Consider the following 24,238-nt stretch of genomic DNA (forward strand, 5'->3'; position numbering starts at 1 on the left):
ACACAGTGTAACAGCATCATCACTCATAACCTATAAACACAGTTTTCTTCACACATTAACCAGTTGTCCTGTTATAAATCATCATCATGAAGAACTGTAATGCTGTAGAAAAGAAAATGCAAATGTTAGCGCTGCGCAGGTGTGTACACACTTTCTCACAGTGATCTCTGTGAGCAACACAAGGTAGTGAATAACACCCCTGGTAGATGCACAGACACAGAAAGTGGCACTTAACAGGTTAAATCGTCATGCAACCTCGAATGTTGCTGTCATCTTTCTGCTCCTGTAAAAGGAAATACACATAGATTCATCTGCACCTTTGTCAAGTGGGGGTTAACCTTGAGTCGTGTTACATCAGTAAAGTCTTGTCAGCTTTTGTCAGCTTTTACCAGTCAGTCAGTTTTTTTTTTCCTCTTTCACTCATTCATTCATTCTTTCTTTCTTTGCTGATAGTGGAATCAATTGTCGCATTTAGTTTCCACTCTCAGCAAAATGACATCATTTCAAAAAGAAAAAGAAGAACTTTAGTTCGGATTACATCGCTGAATCTTTTTTGGACAGGAACTTACTTTCTAATTGTCCCAAATAAGTGGCTTTCTCCAGAGCCCATTTTAATGTGGAGAAACTCACTTGTAACAATTTCCTCGACGACGTGTCGTACAGCGCTTTCTGTTCTAATCGTGCAGATCTGCTCAAATGACAGAGATTATCAAACAAAACTTTCAGTGCACTGTGAAAGTATCAAAATAAAAAGGCCTTGTTAAGTCATGACACAAGCTCCTCATCTCAGGAGGGTAAATCATACCATTAGCATGGTTTATCATACCATCATACTAATTGGCAGGCTCAACTTCACAACAAAAGAAAAATCATCAGCTAAATTCACTCCAAACCAACCATCAGCTGCACAACTCACAACATAATCCTAATATGTTATTAGATATGAGTTTAATCCCCAGGTCTGTGCTCTTCACTCATTTAGGCCACAGATTTTATTCAGTTTTCCTTTTTCCCTTCATCATGAAACATGTGACATGCTGTCATGCACTTCACAAAAGAAGTTTGTTCTGTCGTATTCAGAGTTGTGTATCTAGGTACAGGATTCACTCGCACATCAAAACAGGAAACTCAGTGTTTTAGAGTCTCCACTCAACACACAACAAACTCCAACACATCCCATTCCCTCGTGCTAGAATTCAGTCACCTTTCATTAATCTAAAACCGATCAACTAATTTGCATATCAGCTATTAACCCACTAAGTTGACAGGACAATAGAAAAGCATGTTCAAAATAGTATCACAAAAGACAATTTCCCTCATACAGTAAATCACTTGTGCTGCATCAATCAAGCAGGAAGCTTCTCCCAATTTACTATATTAACAACTAAATTTATTGTCTGATCACTGGTTGGTCAAACCAAAATCTTTTTTCCCACAAAAGTTAAACTGTTGTCCTGCAACCTAGAGAGTCAATTTTTTGCATTGGATAAATTCAGTATTTGATAACAAGTGTCTGCTAAATTGACACTATTTTAACACTGATGAAAGATAACAATCTGATCTTCATTGCATGTGTGTTTGTGTTATTAGGCAGGTTTAATCCATGTCTGTGGAGCTGCATCTCCAGCAGAGCATGTTCTTAAAGCTTCCTTTCCTTCTCTTCTCTGCTATTGTTTGATCATTTCTCAACTAGTGTGCTATGAGTTCCACTGGTCTTTGCATCACACTAAGTGACTTGGACAAGATGATAAACAAACTCACACGCTTAAGATGTTGTCTAATCTTCATAATCTCTCTTGTATTTGTGTTAGTATGGTTAATGCATGTTCTGCTTGTATATGTTTCTTTTTTGCAGTGTTTCAGACTCCTTCACAATTTTCTAACTTAAGCAGTCAGTTTTCTTTTCCCCAGGTTTGCTAACCCAAATTTTGATTTCCCACATTTAACACAATCAGAGCGCGTTTTTATAGTTTTTTATTGAGACTTTCCGTTTTATTATTATGCAACACCTTCTACCTGTTCCGTTACAGCTGCTTCCCAGAGCAACCGGAACCCGTTCCGTTCAGCTGCTTCCCAGAGCAACCGGAACTTTTAATAGCGATTTCTCCGAGTCCCCTTATGGACTGAGAATTTCGCTCTTGCCTGTTGTCTCTTAAGTCCCTCTTGGACTGAGATCTGTCGGCGCTTCCAGGTTTACACACTATTTTGATGGAAAATCTCAATATCAACGTATTTTAGCGCTTGGTGGAATGCAGTGTTTCATATTCACCTTACTGTGGCGCTGCGTTTTGAATCCGGCTCATCGGGTCCTGGCGCCGTGGGGCCTGTATAGGACGCTGACCGGAGATCGAATTTTGACGTTCCCGGATTTTCTTCTTTACTATGCACAGGTTTTTTCCAGCGCAGGCAACACGACGTCAGGATCGATGAAGACCGTCTGTGGAAAACTAGACGTTAAAAATAACAGTCAGTTATCCGTGCTCGAAGGACCAATTAAAATGTCAGGGGTTTGACATTTGTTCACAAGTAAGAGAAAATAAGACACTTGCAGACCAATTCAGAGAGTTTTAAAACATGCGCATGGGTGTGTGCCTCTCAGCAAAATCACACACACCGAGTGCATGCCTTGTTCCTTTATTTATAGGGTAAAAAACTGATTACATAGTACTTCCTCTTTTCAGTTACAGGAGGAGAGGTCAGGCATTATCTCAACTTATCTGACCTTCCAGACTGGGGTAAAGAATACAGAAGTTTATCATGCTTATCTGACATCACAGATACTAAAAAAGAATACATTGCGTTTGTGTTAACAAATAGACTCGGTTATGTGAAAATATATGAACACTTGAAAATAAAGCACACTTGATTATATTGTATTTGAATATAAGGCACATTTGATTATACTTGATTATATTTGATTATATTGTATTTCATAAAAATCCTCTGACACAAAGCAACAAGGTGATATATACCAGTTTATAAATTGTGTTGATAGGCCACGTAAAACCAGAGTCATGATAAACAATATAATATAAACGGCGTTTTTTCCTCAATAGTTTTGTCACGTTTACTGTCTAAGGACAGAGCTAGCAAGCACTCTCTGCTTATGACCCAAAACAAAACAAAACAAAAACAAGGGAAGTTTTAGGAGTGACAGCGAGAGAGAGTTTTGAGATGTGAGAGATTTGTGACGTTTAGCATGTTTGGGGTGTGTAGTTAATGTGTCTTGTGTAGTTAGAGTGTAGTGTTGTGGATAGTTTTGTGTTGTGTGTCAGAACAATGAGGCGACTGTTGTCTCCAGGTAGAAAAAGGAGTGATACACCTACTGCTGTCAGGCCTGCAGGTATCAGGCTGAGATGTTCTCCTTTATAGTGGACAGAAATTATGTTTTTGGAGTGGCACAAATAATTTGTGTGTACACCTGATTGTTCTGTAAATAGTTTGAAATGGTTATTTAAAAAAGGTAAATGGATGCAAATAACTTTGTTGTTTGCAAAACTTGTGCATAGGATTTTAAAATTGACAATTTATATTTGCATTTAAAGTTATGAAATATTATTCATTAAACATGTTTGTGGTTGTTACAGTAAAAAATATAACTTTTTCTACTCGGATTTTATGGTTTTTGTCTGATTTTAGATCAATTGTGTTAATACAGTATGTCAGAATGAAAACATGCCTGTAAATTCAGACATGTGAGGTTGCATTTTGTCCAAAACTCAAATGGAGCAGTGGCGGAAGAACGCAGAGTGGCAGAGTTTGAAATATTACTATTTCTTGATCACAAAATACTTTTAAGATATTTTCCGGTGAGAACGTTGCTGTGCAAACTTCAAATATCTGCTCGATTTTTCAAGACATCACATATTTGCAAAAGTGCTCTAATGTTTCAGGAGATGCCTGTTACCCACCAGCTTAAACGTGCTGCTGTTGTTTAGCGCAACATCCACTGGGTTCCTCTTTCTAGCACAAAGTGGGCAATAAACAAACAAGAGAGAATAGCTTATCATTTGCTGATATACACTGTCTTGCACAGCCATCAGCTGTGCAGTCAGCTGTTGGTTAACAGGCATCTCCAAAAACATTAGAGCCCTTCTGCAAGTATGTGATGTCTTGATAAATTGAGCAGACATTTGAGCAATTGCAAATGCCAACAACTGAGCGAGAGGGGCTGTTATTGTGTGTGAATATGGATAATCACAAATACTCAAATTCATTTCTGGCATGCAGAATTGAATTTTGTTCTCTCAAATTAAACTTTTTGCTCAAAATAATTTTTTGCTCAACATGCAACATTTGTGCTTTTAAATCTTTTTTTTTTTTTACGTGTGCTCAGAATAGAGGCACTAAAATAATGCTATAATCTCTTAAGTGCAAATGCATGAATAATGTCTTCTACTTCAGAGGAGAAGACTAAAGAAATTTAGAAATGTTCCTTAAATGAAAGAGACAGGAAGATCGATTTTATATGTGAGTCCTAGGTCAAGGAGTAATCAGATGCTATACCAAGATTATTACCACTTGTCTTTGCAGATAAGCAAAAAGAAGCAATCACTTGACTGATCCTTGAGTGTATATCGGGTAGAGCTATAATCATGGTTTCGCTGTTGTCAGAGTTTAAAACAAGGGAATTTTTTGGTAGCTGGTCACTAATCCAGCAACAACCCTAACCCTAATCCAAACAATGAAGTAGGTTGAACTGCCTATCCTAGCCTGTCCTAGCTGGACAACCCAACTGGTGAAGTTTAAAAGACATGTACAATTAAATGTCATTACCATAAAATGGTCAAACAGAGAAAAGAGAAGGATTAAATGATGCCGGCTTCATGAAGCATGTCAAATGAGAATAATAATGGACCTAGGATTGAACTCTGAGGGACCTCACAGGTCAAACAAGCAGGGTAGGAGGAGAAGCTGTTCACCCTAATAGAGAATGTCCTTCCAGATAAATAGGAGAAACGCCATTCAAGGGCTGAACCAGAAACACCAGTCAAAACCTTAAGCCTATTAAGTAAAGTATTATAATTGACTGTATCAAAGGCACCCATGAGCAGTGTTGTTCAAGTTATTTGAAAATAGTAATTAGTTACTAATTATCAATTACTTCTTAAAGAAAGTAATCTGGTTACTTTACTGATTAATTATTTTCAAAAGTAATTAGTTACTTTATTACTATTGCTGTTGTGCACGGGAGGAACCGTCTCTGCTCAAGCCCATAGACAGCATGCAGAGGGACCTGATTTGCCCGAGCTGGAGGGCAGCGTGCCAGAGGGGCTTGCCTAGCCCATGTTGGAGTCACCGTTCCATCCCATCCAACGGCGTGCTCACCAGAAGGGAGAACTGCTTCGTTTCTCCCAGGGGTGAGCACGTTGTGTGGTCCTACATGCCGGCCACCTGCCAAGCCACCTGTGAGCCTTGGCTTACGTCCTCTTCTGCTGCACCGCTAAACTTTCCTTTTCAACATTGTCAGTGGACACACAGTGCCCCCCCCCCCCGCCGCTGGTCCATAGGCTGGGGACACCGATCTTCATGGCCAATTCATGGCCTCCCTAGTGGTCTGAGGGTATGCCAGAATCTCTTTTTCAAAAGCCTTTTTCAATGGCCTCTATGAACTCCTCCCACACCCGAGTTTTTGCTTCAGCCTGCCTATCAGCTGGCTCCGAAGTGCACAAGCTAACCAAGCCCAATAGGAATGCGAAGTGAATTAGGTTTTTTTAACATAAGAAGATAGGAATACTGCTCGTCTCCAATGTATAGTTATCCTAAAAATATAGCTGTCACTTTGTGATACATATATGGTATGCCAATCTGACAATGTATGATGACAATGTATTGCATTCGTGCTCCGCTTTCTCTGGCAAGATTTCAGAGATGTACCTGAATGGCAGCAACTGAGGTATGCTGAGGTCCATCCTGTTCTCTGGTGGCGGGGGAAAAACAAACCCTTTTGCTGAGTCGGGAAACGATCCATGTCAAATTTGATCGCCCGTAGTGGATGGCAATTATATGTCTGCAACGATGTGACACCGGACATAAATGTAAACGCAATACTGATTAAACATTTTCAAATAAACAATCACATAGACAGAGCAAGAGACAGAACCAGGTCAAACATAGGTGCCATATATTCGTCTCAAGAACTGGCTTTGAGTCAAGATTTGAAAATGATGAGGTTAAAGTTTTATTCCAATAATTGATGTACCGAAAAAACGACAAATTTAAGCTACTGTGACATGACCAATTAGTTTCTTTCATTTTGGGCCCCCCATGTTTAGCTTTTGCGCCGTGGATAAGAAGCTTAAATGGAAAGTTCAAAATGGTGACTTCTCTCTAATGCCACACTTTCTAATGCCAGGATTCTGTCATCTAATGCTAACAAAGCGTGTTTAGAAATTCATATCCGTGAATTGTTACCATACTATGCCAAAAAGAAAAAACATACTAACACTGAACTATAAAACTGATGCACAGACTTTGTGATTGTACTGTAACTTTAATGCAGCATTATCATCCATCCATCCATCTTCATCCGCTTTATCCGAGGCCGGGTCGCGGGGGCAGCAGCCTAAGCAAAGAGGCCCAGACCTCCCTCTCCCCAGCCACCTCCTCCAGCTTATCCGGGGGAATACCAAGGCGTTCCCAGGCCAGCCGAGAGATATAATCTCTCCAGCGTGTCCTGGGTCTGCCCCGGGGCCTCCTCCCGGTGGGACATGCCTGGAACACCTCACCCAGGAGGCGCCCAGGGGGCATCCTTGTCAGATGCCCGAACCACCTCAGCTGGCTCCTTTCGATGTGGAGCAGCAGCGGCTCTACTCTGAGCCCCTCCCGGATGGCCGAACTTCTCACCCTATCTCTAAGGGAGAGGCCAGCCACCCTTCGGAGGAAGCTCATTTCTGCCGCTTGTATCCGCGATCTCGTTCTTTCGGTCACTACCCACAGCTCGTGGCCATAGGTGAGGGTAGGGATGTAGATCGACCGGTAAATTGAGAGCTTCGCTTTTACACTCAGCTCCCTCTTCACCACGACGGACCGGTGCAGCGTCTGCATTACTGGAGCTGCAGCCCCAATCCGTCTGTCGATCTTCGGCTCCCTTCTCCCATCACTCGCGAACAAGACCCCGAGATACTTGAACTCCTCCACTTGGGGCAGGAACTCATCCCCGACCCGGAGTGGGCACTCCACCCTTTTCCGGCTCAGAACCATGGCCTCAGATTTGGAGGTGCTGATCCTCATTCCTGCTGCTTCACACAACCGTTCCAGTGCGAGCTGGAGGCCCTCACCCGATGAAGCCAACAGAACCACATCATCTGCAAAAATCAGAGATGAGATTCTGAGGCCACCAAAGCGAAAGCCCTCCACCACTTGGCTGCGCCTAGAAATCCTGTCCATAAAAATTATGAACAGAACCGGAGACAAAGGGCAGCCCTGGCAGAGCCCATCACCCACCGGGAACGAGTCCGACTTATTGCCGGCAATGCGAACCAAGCTCTTGTAACGGTAGTATGGGGATCAAATGGCCCGTAGCAATGGGCCAGACACCCCATACTCCCGCAACACCTCCCACAGGACACCCCGAGGGACACGGTCGAATGCCTTCTCCAAGTCCACAAAACACATGTAGACTGGTTGGGCAAACTCCCATGCACCCTCAAGTATCCTCGAGAGGATAAAGAGCTGGTCCAGTGTTCCGCGACCAGGACGAAAACCGCATTGTTCCTCCTGTATCCGGGGTTCGACTAGTGGACGAACTCTCCTTTCCAGCACCCTGGCATAGACTTTCCCAGGGAGGATGAGGAGTGTGATCCTCCTGTAGTTGGAACACACCCTCTGGTCCCCCTTCTTAAAGATGGGGACCACCACCCCGGTCTGCCAGTCCACAGGTACTGCCCCTGATCTCCACGCAACATTGCAGAGGCGTGTCAACCAGGACAGCCCTACAACGTCCAGAGCCTTCAGGAACTCGGGGCGGACCTCATCAACACCAGGGGCTCTGCCACCAAGGAGTTGTTTAACTGCCTCAGTGACCTCGCCCCCGGAAATTGGCGGGTCATTCCCCTCATCCCCAGACTCTGCTTCCTCCTCGGAAGACGTGTCAGTGGGATTAAGGAGGTCCTCGAAGTATTCCTTCCACCGCCTGACAATTTTCTCAGTCGACGTCAGCAGCGCACCGCCAGCACTATACACAGTGCAGGTAGAGCACCGCTTTCCCCTCCTGAGACGCCTGACGGTTTGCCAGAATCTCTTCGAGGCAGTCCGAAAGTCTTTTTCCATGGCCTCTCCGAACTCCTCCCACACCCAATATATTATTATTGCAAATAGTTTAATGAAAAGTTAACAAAGATCAAAAATACTGTAGGCAAAACAAATTAAGGTAAAGGCCACCCGACAGCTTTTTGCTAAAAGTAGCTTTCACTGGCACACCAGTCAACTAAAGGTCACTTATTTAGCTCTGAATTCAAATAAAATTTAACTACGTACTCCACCTACATCATGTTGATGTTACCTTCCACCACTACAATAAAGACAAGAAATGAACAGCAACTGTACAACAGAGAGTTCTCTTATTTCAAATTTTCAATTTCAGCCCCTCAAGTTAATTCACCTGCCGTTTTACCCCCTGCACTATTATAGCAGACTTAACAACAACTCCATGAGAGCTCATAAGGTGGAAAGACAGCAAAGAAACAGTCTTGTTGTTCATTTGAATTTTTGATGTAGTTCTATTTGTTTTATAACAGTAATCAGTTACCTCGCAACAGGCTCTAGGTTCTTGAGTAAGATTTTACAGACACATATATACCCTGGATGTTTCAGGGTGACTTAGTAATGATTTACTAAGTCAGATTGTGTGTTCTTTTAAAATGAGTGCCACTGCAGCAGGTATGTTGTATTTTTATTTAAAAAAATTTCATGTCTAATTTATATCTTACCAAATATCTTGTCTAAAATACCATCTCATACAAAATACATCTAATACATCTTCTAGTACTGAGTACCGGGTCTACATGCATGGCTAAAGGACACATTAGAACTTGGAAGTAATTTCTGTTTATAGCTGCTTGGAAAAGCTGAAATTTTCTGCGTGTCAGAAGACTAACTAATTGTTATTTAATCAATGTTATTCAAATAAATATGTTTTTAATGTCTGAATTTATAGGTTTCATTTTCAAAAATTACAACTATGACATGGTATCAGAGACTGTCAAAGAAACAGTTGTATAATATACATTTTTAGTCAATCATTTCATAATTACAATTTATACTAGAAAAATTATCCAAAAAGTAACTGTCACTTAAACCTCAAGGGCATTCGAATTGAATGTGAAATTATGAAACTGACTTGGCCATATGTTATTGTTTTATTAGTGACTATTTCTTTGAATTATTCTTTTTTTTTTTCATTTCAGAGCTGAATAATTCATCAGATGGCTGGACTCTCCTTTTATTCTCTCAGTAACTGCATTATGCATGTCCTTCTTATACATTATTGTAGGTAACCTCTAATATAAGATCACAATTATTATTTGTGTGTGCGTTTTTAATTAGTGGCTCAAATTGTCTTGTTTAAATGGCACATATACATTTTTCATTACTTTTTTTTCCTTAAGAGGTGTAATTTTGGTAACTATATTTAAATAATGTATCTACATTGTAACTAAATGTGACATCATTAAATTACATGTCATGATGAAAAATATGCAGAGGTTAATTTTTCCAAAGAATTAACATATTTGTTGTAAAGTATTAAAGTATTTTGAAAATTAAAATGTCAGCATAAATAAATTAATTATCTGATCTTTTCTTCTCAGGTCAGTCTCGGTTGATTGGTCCAAATCAGCCAATTACTGCAACAGCTGGAGAAGACATCACTTTGCAATGTCACCTGGTACCAGGAGAAAATGTTGCTGCGATGACTTTGGAGTGGACAAGACCCGACCTGGACCCCAGATTTGTGTTTCTGTGGCGTGCAGGTCAGGACCTCATAAATATGAAAAACCCCTCCTACAAAGGTCGATCATCATTGTTCACTGATGAGCTGAAACATGGAAACATTTCACTGAAACTGTGCAAAGTAAAACCTGCAGATGAAGGCAGATACAGATGTCACATCCCAGACAAGAATGAAGAAGCTTTTATTGATCTTGTGGTCGGTAAGTGAACTAATTATATACATTGTGAGTACAAAGTGCAGTTAAATTAGGTTGAATCAACACAGTTTTGAGTTATTGATTGTTACTCAAGCTAAGAAATGAATTATAATTATTATATGAAAATATTTACTATATGATTATTGACCAAATAAAAAAAAAATCTGAATTATCATTAAAAAATGAGGCAGCGCGAATGAAGTTTGTATCAGATATTCATTATTCAAATATTATCTTGACATTTGGGCAAATATATTTTTATTGATTTGTATTACTGATCAGTATTTTAAATTGTACATTTCATCCAGCATCGAGTGCTGTTTCCTCACCTGTCATCAGCTTAGAAGGGATTGACAGAGACAAGACAGGAGTGGTGTTAGAGTGTAAATCTGAAGGTTGGCACCCAAAGCCTGAGCTGCTGTGGTTGGACGGTGAGGGAAACCTCCTCTCTGCTGGACCTACAGAGACCCTCAGAGGTCCTGATGACCTTTATACTGTCAGCAGCAGAGTGACTGTGGAGAAGAGACACAGCAACAACATCACCTGCAGAGTCCAACAGAAGCAAATCAGCAAGAGTAGAGAGACACACAAACATGTTCCAGGTAAATATCGGTTATAAAATGTATGATATGCTTAATTCAGCCTAAATCAAAATCTGTTGAAATAACATGTAATTCTGTGTTTATTGTTTCCGATGAATTCTTTGTGCTCACATCCTGTTCTGCTGCTCCCATTGTTATTGGTTTGGCTGTTAGTTTGGCTGTAAGCATCATCTTGATTTTGATTGGAGTCTTTTTCATCTGGAGACAAAACAAAACAAGTAAGATACAAATTGATTCACCATGCTGTCTAAATTAATATCTCAAGTTATTCTAACAGGTTTTGAAGCAACAGAAAGGCACATTTGTGTAAATTACACTTGTTTTTTATAAGCAGCTAAACATTATTGTGTGTTATGAGATAAGACACAATATATGCACTTCATCATTTAGTTTAAAATGAGATGATTATATGCTGCGTTATCATTTTAGCTCAAGAGAACATCATATTGTAATCTTGTCTATGCTTTTAACAGATGTCAGGAGAGCTCACTGCCCTGAAAGTGACAAAACTGAAAGAGACCAAGAGCAAGATAAGCTCATGTCACAGGACATCGTTGCAGTGAGTGATATGAAAGAAACACAAGAAAATGAACAGACAGAAAATTTTGAAAAATAATCAGGATATTACATGTATATGGGGAAGAAAGAGTGTGAGTGGAAAGAAAAGAGAGAAAATGAAAATGGCACAAATAAAAAGAATATATGAATAGCATGTCCAGGGTTAGCTAACAGTGAAATAAATCTTTTAGAGCAATTATACACGACAGAAAAATAGTTACCATCTTCTGATATAAGAAGAGATGATATTTTTCTGCCATCCTGATATTCACATCTTTTGTTTTGTCATGTGTCATTGTGCAGTTTGTTATGCAGGATCTCACAACAGAACTTTTTCTATTTTCTCTAAGTCTGGAGCACTTCCCAAAACTCAGCAACTGATCACTCTTAATCTCCACAGTTGCTCATGAAGAAGAGTCCAGAGTTCTTCTGTAACTAAAAAGCCATATTTCCACAAATCCACAAAAGATACAACTAAAATCACATGTATTCACTTTTGAATTAAAACCTTACATAATGTTAACATGTTTAAGCTATAGAGGCAGGATGGTGGTTAGCATAGTTGCAACAACACAGTCCTGGGTTCATACTGTTAATTTCTTAAATGAAAACTGTTAAAGTTTGCATATTTTGTCATAAGCTAAAGAGAACATTTGATAAAAGCACTGACACTTTATAGATGAGAGATAATAAAATTAATTCAGTCAGTCTTCAGTTTGATTTTAATATTTTATTCTTGCTCTCATATACAGTTACCTTAGTTTAGGGTCAGTTAGAGGTCAGATTCTCTGTGCGAGCTCTTTTCAGAAAGAGAGATTTGAAACAAAACACAAGTGCCTCAATGGTTTTCAGACTGCTATGGTTTAACAGTCCTTAAAGATGTTATAAAAAAAAATATGAGCATGAGTAAAACATTTAAAAAATGCAAAAAATGTTGGTGTGCTTTTCAGGCTGAACATTTGTGTTGATCTGTTTGTCTGTTAGTGTGAGAAAAACCAACATGCAGCTGAGGAGAAGCTGAAAGAGGCTCATCGGCAACTGGAGAAGAAAGATGCAGAGATCAGCAACATGAAGAAAGAAGTAAACACACAGATAAACATCCACATTTCCATTATGTTGACTCATATTCATTAACAGAAACCTTATCCTAACACTAACAAACAAATGCACAGATTTACATGTATGCATTAGTTTCCATTTTGTCCTCAAAAGAAAGTAATCCAAACTCCAGTCGGGCAAAAGCAGATTTATTATCCATTGAAATGAGTGATGAACAAACACACTGCCAAACAACAGACACAATGTGCTACAGCTGGAAACATTCATGTTCCTAATGACAGCAGCACTCACTGTTCGACCACACCCATAGTAAAGTTAAGGCTAAACCGTTGTGATGATCTGTTTGTCTGTTAGTGTGAGAAAATCCAACATGCAGCTGAGGAGAAGCTGAAGGAGGCAGATGTAAAACTGAAAGCGGCTCATCAGGAACTCGAGAAGAAAGATGCAGAGATCAGCAACATGAAGAAAGAAGTAAACACACACAGACTGTTGTTTTGAACACTTCAGCACAAACACACATTCATTTACTGGGACCTCGCTCTGTCCTTAACCATAAACAAACAAACATGCAGCACATTTACATTTATTATTTATTCTATTGGCTTTTTAATGGCAGGAAAGGAAACAAGGATCCAAACTGAGTGTGTAAAAACAGATTTGTATTACAAATTCAGACAAAGACTCACATCCACACAATAAGAGACAGCGGAGACGGAAATTCAAGGTTTCCTGCAAAAACCTCTGAAATCATTCAGCAATCACAGAACAGAAGTTACAGCCAAACAACCTGAACATTACAGAGACTTTCAGGACTCTTATTTCTACGTCTTACAGTTCACACTGAAAAAAAAAATATACTTTTTAAACCAAAGTGCAAATTCCTGAAAGGAAACAAAACTACACTCAACAAAAATATAAACGCAACACCTTTGTTACTGCTCCCATTCCCCATGGGATGGACGTAGAGACCTAAAATTCATTCCAGATACACAATATAACCATCCCTCCCAAACAGTGGTCACAAATCAGTCCAAATGTGTGGTAGTGGGCACATCTGCCATATTGAGATAATCCATCCCACCTCACAGGTGTGCCACATCAGGATGCTGATCTGACATCATGAGTAGTGCACAGGTGTACCTCAGACTGCCCACAACAAAAGGCCACCCTGGAATGTGCAGTTTTTTGCGCTATTGGGGGTCTGGGGACCCAGAACCGGTCAGTATCTGGTGTGACCACCATTTGCCTCATGCAGTGCAACACATCGTCGCATGGAGTCTATCAGATTGTCAATTGTGGCCTGTGGAATGTTGGTCCACTCCACTTCAATGGCTGTGCGAGGTTGTTGGATATTCGTGGGAACTGGTACACGCTGTCGTATACGCCGGTCAAGCACATCCCGAACATGCTCAATGGGTGACATGTCCGGTGAGTATGCTGGCCATGCAAGAACTGGGACATTCTCAGCTGCCATCTGCCCTGAACAATGTGAACCATGATTCATCCGTGAAGCGCACACCTCTCCAACGTGCCAGACGCCATCGAATGTGAGCATTTGCATTTGCCCACACAAGTCTGTTACGGCAACGAGCTGGAGTCAGGTCAAGACCCCGATGAGGACGACGGGCATGCAGTTGAGCGTCCCTGAGACGGTTTCTGACAGTTTGTGCAGAAATTGTTTGGTTGTGCAAACCAATTGTTCCAGCAGCTGTCTGGGTGGCTGGTCCAGCCACCCAGACAGCTGCACAACCAAACAATTTCTGCACAAACTGTCAGAAACCGTCTCAGGGACGCTCAACTGCATGCCCGTCGTCCTCATCGGGGTCTTGACCTGACTCCAGCTCGTTGCCGTAACAGACTTGTGTGGGCAAATGCTCACATTCGATGGCGTCTAAGCAGGTGTGATTTGCACTTTAAAATTGTTCTTGAAAGGGGAAACACTAAGGATGTGCCCTCTAGTTACAAGTATTTGAAACTAAAAACTGAGCTCATTTTTTTTCTACATTTATCTTTAGGATCCAATTGAGAATGTTGGACAACATTTCACCTTTTACAGTCACCATGCAGTGATTGAAAGTTTGAGCATTAATTGTAATTACTTTGAAATTGTGTAATCTGTTTTTTCCTTTAAGAACTGGAATACTGATGTTCACTGAAGTTTTTCAAATAAGCCAATGGATTGGAAGTGCAAATTGTGTGCAGTCACCTCAGACACCCGGGCACAGTTAAGCATTACCATTTGAACCACAGCATTTATTCTAAGGTTAGTCCCTTGCCTTGTCTCTATGAGTCTTGCATTTGTACATTCAAATCATTTAATGCATTGAAAATCCACTGTCACGGAATCCAATGTCACGGATTCACAATGAGCCATTGAAAACTGGTGTAAGTCAAGGTGCACAAGAAGCTCTTGTGTTTTTTACATGTCCCTTGTGCATATTAAAGCAGCCTTTCTCAGAGACTGCATTATTCAGTCATTTATGAAAACACCTAAAAAACCATGAGAATGTTGCTTGCCCTTAAAAAAACTGTAGTTAACTCACAAATGTGTATTCATCCTTTAATACACACAAAAGTAGAGCACACACAGGTAGTCTGGACATTTGTGATGACCTTGTGTCAACAGAAAACAGTAGCCCTGTGGAAAGCACTGGTGAGCTTGCCCTTGAGGATGTTAATGATGAGCATTTGGAAGCATTGCCTTTTCATTTCTTTTTCAAACGAAAGTGATTAGTATTTGACTTTTTATTTTGAATTTGTGTATTTTGAGAAAGATGCAATTAGGACTGATGTTGTCCTTTGTGATTTTATAAAAAGATAGATGTTCTACATTGAATTTATAATGCTAACTTTATGGTGCCAGTGTCCATGTTAGTGGTTTTATAAAAACATTTGAGATGTTTTTACATTTCCATAAAAAAATTTAAATAAACAAAATGTAAAGTAAATGAATTTCTCTATTTTTTTTTACTAGTCTACACTCAGACATTTAAAAATAAATATCTTTTAATTAATAATCATATAATTTGCGTTTAGTTTGTAATATAATTGCATTGTGTTGGATCAAAATAGTAAACTACAAAAAACACAAAAATATTAAAATTAAAGTATAAAGCTCAATTAATAAAATAAAAATATAATTTAAAATTTTTAAGTTAACAATAAATACAAATTTTGAGTACCCCCATACTTAGAAAAGATGAGTTTGTGTGCTTAAAACTTTTGAGGTAATCAGTTTCCACAAATGTTTTAAGTTCAGTCAACTGATTCGGGTTTACAGTGTAGTATAAAATGTGTATGCAAAATAATATTATAATATTTTAAAATATTAAAAAAAAGAAAGTTCCAAAAACATTAATGATAGGTTTGTAGCTTGAACCTATTCGCTGGAACGTTGAAGACAATATAATTACACAGCAAGCAAGACACGAAGTAGGCAAAATTCTTCGTGTTACTCATGCATGAGGGAGACCTGCCTGGAGCCAAGTGTCGTTCCACCACTTGACCCCCATCAGACTCTCAGCCAGGTTCCCCATAGCACTCCTTTTATTGTGGTTACATGAATATGCATAGGGTCATTAACATATGACGTCTTACATACAAACAAAGAGTACCTTGCCTGTGTGTGTGTGTGTGTGTGTGTGTGTGTGTGTGTGTGTGTGTGTGTGTGGGGTCAGAGTGTGACCCCATAAATGACTTCCCTAAACCTGCTGGTCTGGAAGTCCAACAGTTCATCTAAACAAAGGGCACTTAGCCTAAAACAGATATAGTCACGTTTATCCTACCATAAAACAATAAAACAAGGTACGACCTCTTCCCATGCTCCCAGGATGTAGGTGTGTGGAATACACACCAAGCCTTTGCAGCCTGTTAAAGATCACACATCCTATCACTATCGATTATACACCTCTAAGCATGGTTATGGTTAATGGTTAAATATTTCTAAGCATAAATGACAATCAACAATACAAAACCTAACAATGACAGATTACAGATCTGCAGTTTAAGTGAACACATCATAAACTGGAATTATAAATGACCATTAGTGGTTTAACTGTAAAGAAAGACTTAAAACTTGATTTAAATGAGTGATTGTTGTTCAAGTAAGGAAAACATTCGGTGTCAGACATCTGTAAATCCATCAGCTAATGTTTCTAATGTGGAAAACAATCATCAGCAGAAGCATTGTTAGGAATAAAGTTTCTATATCTATCACCACACATCACACACAGACTTTGGAGCTGTTTGATCATCAGACTGGCTGCTAGAATTTGCTCTCATACAGCTTTAAGTGCATGTCTAGTGAAATTTTCTGCTTATAAAATCTGTAATTTGTTGCTTGTCTATCACAGAACAGAACAGCCATGATGTCAATTCTGAGGCAATTTAATTGTGTGCTTTATACTTATCAGTGACCCCTTGAGAAAGACCCATGGTGTGTATATACACTTTGGAGTCAGCTTCAAAGATGTCTTGGAACATTTAAACCTATCATGAGGGGATAGTGCCTGTGGTTTAACCTGTGAATAAATCCTGGTTTGTTACATTAACTGCCTTTAAGTACCTTTCCAGGTTTGTGGTAACACCAGAAGGAGCCAACCTACAAGGGACAACTTTTATCCACTCTGAGAACATGTCAATAACCTGGAGCAATACTTTTACCTCCATATGGTATTAGTTCAGTGAAATCCATTTATAGTTGATCACAAGGTTTATCTGATCATATTTGTGCTACCTGTAGAGTTTCAATACCTGTACCTGGATAGGTAGTTACACAGGCAATAGAAGAATTACAAAATAACATTTCAGAAAACACTTTAACAAGTCTGCAACAAATTAACAAGTGGCTCTTGGCGGAAAGGGATTGTCTGAAATACCGGAAGTGAATCAACGATTAGGCTTACTCCATATTTGTAGTACAGAAAAGTGGTTTGTCACAGGGTTTTAAGAAAATCCCTGTAGTCACACTTTCACAAGCAGAAGAAAAAGAGACTGAAGGAGCCTCAGAAAGAAGTCAAGGAACAGCCCCAAAATCAGTGCTGTCCTTTCTGATTTGATTTTTATTTTTAAAGAATTATTTTACATTTATGTTTACATCAACAGCTGGTGTGCTTAAGCCACCACACATTCCTTTATATTTTACTAAGGAAATTGGAAATAAGCAGAGCAATTTATTGAAATGTGTAGTGTAGAACCACCAGAATGCCAAACCTCCAAACCACCAAGGGGCGCCCTTTTGATCCCACCCTGCAACATCAGCAGTATTAGCAGTCCTTTCTTAAAGGAGGGGTTAATTGTCACCTCATACTTCTAATTAAAATTACCAGTTACAATTTTAAAAGTATTCAAGATGAATTTTGAGGTGTTTGATTAGTCTGATTTTATCACATTTTTGACATGTATGAAAACTGGACTGAACGGCTAATTGTCTACATTTTAAAACTAACCTCACAGTTAGCTCCAACAAAGTAAGAAATGCATTGTAGTAAATTAATTACTGTAAAAGTATGACAAAGTTCATCACAAACTTCACAACTGCCTTCAATCACCAGACCTGCAGCCTCCCTCAGTCTCCAGCCCTTGACCTACAATTTTACCCTGCACTTCACCAACTGCTACTTGGTTTATGCAGATTTCACGTCCAGGAAAACAAGACAGTCAGCCACATCAGACCCTCATGCAAATGGAAATTACCAGTGTGGCAACTACACTAGGTGTCAAAATACAAGTAAAACTACACACTTTTCTCATCAGCAAACTGGAAAAATGTTTCAGATTAGAAGTCTGATTACTTGTGCATCTACCCATGTTATACATATGATAAGTTACCCGTGTGATCTTGCATATACCAGTAAAACTAACAGTGAACATAACCTTCCTGTCATGTTCGGGTCTCATCTAACTGATTTACAACTTAAAACACGTATAAATAGCACGGTGGCACGGTGGTTAGCATTGTTGCCGCACAGCAAGAAGGTCCCGAGTTCAATTCCACCATCAGGCCGGGGTCTTTCTGTGTGGAGTTTGCATGTTCTCCCTGTGTTTGCGTGGGTTCCCTCCGGGTACTCCGGCTTCCTCCCACCGTCCAAAGACATGCAGCTTGTGGGGATAGGTTAATTGGATAATCCAAATTGCCACTAGGTGTGAATGTGAGTGCGAACGGTTGTCTGTCCCTGTGTGTTAGCCCTGCGACAGACTGGCAACCTGTCCAGGGTGTACCCCGCCTCTCGCCCTAGGACAGCTGGGATAGGCTCCAGCGCCCCCCGCGACCCTGAAAAGGATAAGTGGAAGCGAATGGATGGATGAACACTTATAAATATTGTGTTTTACATCTGATTGCCTCAAGGCCTTATGACATCCTCCACACTATGCACTTGAACATATTCTGATGAAGTTGTGATAAACATTTAATCTTATAATCACTGAACTTTATATTTTGCTCTATAGAAACCAAACTAATATAACAGGGCTGTTGAGGGTGTTGAGACCAAAACTTGAAATCTGTCTTCCAGGTTTATTGACTGTAGATTTTATAGCTCTGATGAATTCTATTAGCACAAAAGAAGAACAACTGATCTCTGCCAACAGATTTCCCACAGCAGCCGTGGATTTCTGTCATTTCTTATGAGATGATCTGACCAAAACCAACCCAGAAGTTGCTCAACATGTAACTGAAGAGTGCTTGAGCTCAAAGCACTTCATAATAGAGAGACTTGATGTCTGTTATGTCACTGATTCATGTTTAAATAATCAGTTGTTCAACTTGTAACACTGTATTCAATCAAGACTCAGTTAAGTGAAGCAAAAGCTCTTCTCATCCATCTAAATTTCCCAAATACTAAAATTGGTTTAGTCTTTGTTTAATTAAGTAGAAAATGCATAAATCTTATCAACTAAGAATATGTTGATGATTCACTGCTGTGTCTGATTTATTAAGTCAATTTTCTTTTTTGAAATATTTTCTCGAACTTAATTTAAGCTAGTTAAGCAACCAATCAATTATTTGATCAGGTAACACTCACGAGCTAAAGCACTATTCTGGGAACGTTTGTGTGTCTGTGTGTTTAATAGGGTTAATATTGTGTTCATTTTTCTGTGTCAGACAAATAGAACTGTGATGTTGCTGTATCTGTGTTATGGTGTTTCAGAAACATTTATATATAATAAAAAAAATGTTAAGTGAAGTAAGAAATGGAAAAAACAATCTTGATCTTTTAATATTAAATTTTTTAAGCTCCAAAACATGTTTCACATTTTTCTTTTTCTGTATGTAAACATATATTTTGTTTCTTTCTTTTTTCATAGATGATATTTTCACTGGGTGTCACATAAATGGACCCAAAAGCAGACACTATGCTCAACAGCCACAAGTTTGCAGTGAGTTTATTTGCGACAAAGTAGTGAAAGTTCACGGCGGGAGTTTCACGGGGCAAAGTGCCTGAAATGGGAGAGAGAGTGGAATTAGTGAATGGCGAGGTTTGTGACGACGAGAGATTAAACAGTGAGAATGGGGTTTGCCTTACTTGTAGCGCGGGGGGGCAGGAGAGCTGTGGATCGAGGGCAGGTCGTTAAGGGCAGTTTCCAGCAGGTGAAGAGCCGCAGATGTCCTTACAGGTGGGCGACAGCGTGGGAGAAAACCAGGTGAGGCTTGGATCGGCTGATCCGGATGACACTGGGATTGTCTTTATATATATATTTTTGTCAATTATTTTAAAACAGTTAACAAATTTAAAGGTGAATGAATGAAATGAAAGTAGTAACTGACATCCACACCCCTCTGTTGGGTCATTTTATTTTAAAATATGTTAATATATATATATATAAGTTTATATATATAAGTTTTTGTTCTTGCCATGCTTACTATTTAGCTGCAGAAGATACACTGACATGTTTGCAGCTACAAGGCTTTTTTTAAGCCACAAGCTGGCACTGAAATGATCACGCTGACGTATTTTAACTCTACTGTGAACAAACATTTTCTCATGCGGTTTGTATCTAAGAAGCTAAAATTACTGGAGCGTCTGCAGCATCTAAAATAACTATATGTCGAGTAAACTGAGATACTGAGAGGTCTTTAAACATGCTCAGCAGGCCTGTGGTTTTAAACTCTTCTGTGCATGACAAGTTTAACAGCAACCAACAAAGTCAACAGAATACTGCAGGAAAAAAAGTATATAGTAAAAAAAAAACTGAAGTCGAAGTATTTTTTACAATATTTGCAATCACCCGTCATAGTGTAGCTCTTATAATTGTCCAGTTTACTGCACTGTTTTATTATCTAAATGTTAAAACTTCCAGAACATTCTCCATCAGTCATCTTTATATACAGATACCATTTATGTCTTTGTAACACTGAGTTTTCCAAAGTGAAGTAATCCCACTAACAACAGCAGCAGAATCACCATCACAATGGTGAAAATAGTCCTCAACATTAGGAACACCTGGACGGCAGAACAAGAAGATGAGCAGGTCTCTCTGTGAAGTGCTGCAATGATAAAAATACATCTGCTGTAAAACAAATAAGGTTCACCTTTAAATGACAGAATGGGAAAACTGATTGTCTCCACTTAATTATATTTAGCTACACTCTAAAATTATAATTTATTCTAGCTCTTAATTTCTGATTTAAAATGTCTGATTTGTACCTGTGACAGTCAACAAGCTCTCTGGTGATTCTCCAGTATCAAACATCTTACACTTGTAGAGTCCTTCATCAGACCTGGAAACTTTGTGGATGCTCATCTCTCCTGTGTAGCTGTTCCCGATGAGGAAGCCATCTTTATAGAAATCAGCTGTGAGGTTTGAAGTCTTTGTCTTGTTCCTGCAGCGCAGAGTCACATTGTTTCCCTCCTCGATGGGGACAACAGGACTCTCTAGGACAACAGAACCAGCTGAAAAACAAGACTTTTTATCTGATACAGAAATCTGTAACATTTCAAACCAAGCAAGCAAAACACTGAAATAATAAGTGGAACAATTTTTTAGTTAACAGCTGCCATGGTAACGACGTTTTGGACTCATTGATAGTCACTCATTTTAATGTTAATTTTTATTAATAGTACATAAGACTGAACAAATACTGTGGCTTGATTCATCAATATTGAGGCAACATTTGAATGGAATCATTATGATTCATTAAAATAAGTAAGTTAAATGCTGTTTACAATAAATAATACTAATAATAGTTCCGAATACTATAGTTATAGATAACAATAGAACATTTTTATGTTATAAAATGTTTCTGAATGACATAAATCCATCAGGTTATAAATGACGTCATCTATTCATAATAAAATATTTTGGTCACTCGAGTGTTAAACATACGAGTTATTGTGATGTTGACACTGATGCTTTTCTCTCCTGCTCCAGTCTCACACCAGTATTCGCCGCTGTCTGTTGCATAGGCTCGATGAATCGCACACAGTAGTGTTGGTGAGCTCTCATCACACACTGAAATGAGTATTTCTGTATTTCTGATCCCTTTTAACTGAGAAGCTCCATCAAGACCCTCACAGTGAAAGAAGACAGACTCCAGCTCAAAGAACTGCAGTCTTTTTGGGACGATGCGAAACGCAGCATCTTAACCAGAAAGACATCAAATGAAGTTACTGTATAGAGTAAAGGAACAATCAATCAATTTTGTAGTAAACAAAGGTTTGTTGACAAAATCGTTTGATTTAAGAGAGAAACTTGCTCAGCTGCTTACCCCTGTTTTCAACATGTGCGGCCAGCAGAATAAATACAAGCAACACTGAAAAATTAAAGAAATTATCAGCCAAAGAGTTTGTTACTGCAAATATAAACTCAGTTACAAATGATCTTCTGCACACGACCTCCTGCTGAAATATTTATAAATGATGACATTTTAATCTGTCAGACCTTCAGTGAGTTTTATTTAATGCAAACTGTGAACACACTGACAAACATGACAAAGACCAGATTGACAGAAACACTGTAATTAAATAAGTTTCCAGTGTTAATGCTGTTAAAACAATTTGTGGAAGTTTTATTCAAGTACACAGAAATATGTAAAACCAGAGAACTCACACATTGTGAAGCCGACAGCTGTAACCTTCATGTTGTCCTGCAGCTGAATGTCTGAGCCTGAAATACAGCTGCTCTGTACTGCAGATGAAAACTTCTTCTTCCTGCAGTTTGACTTCAATAACATGAAGCCTGACTCACTGTGGTTCTACCAGAGAGCAGGTAAAGGACAAAGAGAGCAGTTAGGAGTTTGATACTGACCATGAACTGCAAAAACAAGTCCAGCTGAAACTATTCTTTACATACAGATGAGTTATAATATATTTGTGTCTTTGTTTTAGGTTTTGAGTATTTATCGCTTCCTTTAAATTCAATCTGCAGATCAAACAGCAGTTTAAGATTAATATCGACCTCTACTGCAGTCTGCACGTCAAAGTGTCCTTAAGAAAGATATTAAACGCCATGTTGCCCAAATGCATCCACCAGAGTGTGAGTGAATGTTAAACTGCTTAAACACCAAATGCTCTATGAACGTCTGTGTGATTGTATCAATGAGGCTTGTAGTAAAAACAGCTATGAGCACTCAGTCAGAGTAAGAAAGACTGAGAATGCATCATCTATATTTATTCAAAGTATAAACTTTATTTATAAATGTCTCACATGTGAAGTCTCTTTAAACCACATACTCTATTGTTTTTATTACATGTGATTAGCTGTTTCCTATATGACACATCAAACAGTTTTTCAGCCTTGTTTGTATTCAAACACTGAGTGATGATGAGTCTAAGGGCCTGTGACTGACTGGAATCTAGAACACAGGTGAACATTCAATTAGTCTTTTTTATTGTTGCTTCACGAGGTACTTAGAAAGACTTTTGTTTCCTAGAATTTGTTTTGTTTTGTTTTTTTTGCAGCAAACAATAAATCCAGTCACTCTGACCCCGCCTCCCCCTCCTTATTTCATGATTTGGTTTGGTCCAGGTGCTGCTAGCTGATGCTGAGCAGTAAGATGGTAGGATGCTTCTGTTAATAGTGATAATAGGAGCCTAAGTTTAAAAAGTAAGGGAGACGGGTGGAAATGAAACTCGTAGTGAGGTCCACATAAAAGAAACTGCTTGACTTTGCTAGTATTAGATAGTTCACTTCACTTCTAACAGAAAAGAATGTGTTTGTGTTATTTTAGCAAACGTGTAATTGGTGCAGGCAGACCCTTTGTACGTATACTGTAAGTCTACGAAATCACTGATCTGCCGACCTGCTGCCAGGTCAAACAGATCAAACCTCTTCTTCAGGCTCAGCTGTTCAACTCCCATCTGCATACTCTGTACACTGAACCACTGATACCTGAAGAAGTTGATGAGCTGTTTTATGTCAACAAATGAATAAAAATAATTTTTAGATCTCTGTCTTTGAGCTCCACTAGGTCTCAGGACAGAGACATATTTTTGTTGCCTATACTTTGTTTGAAATCTGATATACAAACAATTGTTTTAGTTATAATTGCCAGTACGTAATATTATTTAAGCAGAGGGGAAGCTGGGAATCAGCTGAGACCGGAGCTGTCAGACTGCACAAATGAAAACTAAAAATAAACGTGGCATCTGGCGATAAAGAAATCTGTGTGTGAAGTGCATTTCACACAGATGATAAAACAATCCTGAGAGTCAGTGTGTACTTCAAAGATCAGTCCTGTGCTGCCACCTTCAGTATGATAGCTGAGATAACACATCACATGTGAATGTTTCCCCCTTTTTGAACACCGTAAAGACAGATATGGTTTCAGCTCTATTATTTTATAACAGGCTCAAAGTTCAGCATTTGACACACTGTATACCTGATCTAACCAGATTCAACAATGAGTCTTAACCTGATAAATTAATATTTTTC

At 39.1% G+C, this 24,238-nt stretch overlaps 2 protein-coding genes across 2 annotated transcripts; one reads left to right on the forward strand and one right to left on the reverse strand.

Annotated features, from left to right (window-relative positions):
- Window positions 1-9,311: 9,311 nt before the first annotated feature.
- Window positions 9,312-12,683, forward strand: LOC146579119 (butyrophilin subfamily 3 member A2-like). Its single transcript, XM_085261259.1, has 6 exons — window positions 9,312-9,489; window positions 9,810-10,151; window positions 10,457-10,747; window positions 10,840-10,968; window positions 11,224-11,309; window positions 12,293-12,683. Exons 1-6 carry the CDS (start codon window positions 9,426-9,428, stop codon window positions 12,440-12,442), a joined length of 1,062 nt encoding a protein of 353 aa, XP_085117385.1. The 5' UTR covers window positions 9,312-9,425; the 3' UTR covers window positions 12,443-12,683.
- Window positions 12,684-20,703: 8,020 nt separating this feature from the next.
- On the reverse strand, window positions 20,704-23,664 carry LOC146579120 (low affinity immunoglobulin gamma Fc region receptor II-like). The gene is made up of 4 exons (XM_085267921.1): window positions 23,607-23,664; window positions 21,692-21,946; window positions 21,013-21,258; window positions 20,704-20,852 (listed from the first exon to the last, which is right to left on the reverse strand). Exons 1-4 carry the CDS (start codon window positions 23,662-23,664, stop codon window positions 20,704-20,706), a joined length of 708 nt encoding a protein of 235 aa, XP_085124047.1.
- Between the last annotated feature and the right edge of the window lie 574 nt (window positions 23,665-24,238).

This window comes from Mchenga conophoros, linkage group LG3 (assembly GCF_057382185.1).
Source record: "Mchenga conophoros isolate Kocher_MC1m ecotype Shallow Benthic linkage group LG3, M_conophoros_male_GT1.1, whole genome shotgun sequence".
NCBI classification, from domain to species: Eukaryota; Metazoa; Chordata; class Actinopteri; order Cichliformes; family Cichlidae; genus Mchenga; species Mchenga conophoros.

Coding starts and splice junctions, on each gene's coding strand:
- LOC146579119 (XM_085261259.1), top strand. CDS start 9,426: ATGGCTGGACTCTCCTTTTATTCTCTCAGTAACTGCATTATGCATGTC. Junction 10,152..10,456: donor TTTTATTGATCTTGTGGTCG/GTAAGTGAACTA, acceptor CATTTCATCCAG/CATCGAGTGCTGTTTCCTCA. Junction 11,310..12,292: donor TGTCACAGGACATCGTTGCA/GTGAGTGATATG, acceptor TTTGTCTGTTAG/TGTGAGAAAAACCAACATGC.
- LOC146579120 (XM_085267921.1), bottom strand. CDS start 23,664: ATGGGAGTTGAACAGCTGAGCCTGAAGAAGAGGTTTGATCTGTTTGAC. Junction 21,259..21,691: donor TGTCAACATCACAATAACTC/GTATGTTTAACA, acceptor CTTGTTTTTCAG/CTGGTTCTGTTGTCCTAGAG. Junction 20,853..21,012: donor GAGCTTGTTGACTGTCACAG/GTACAAATCAGA, acceptor TTATCATTGCAG/CACTTCACAGAGAGACCTGC.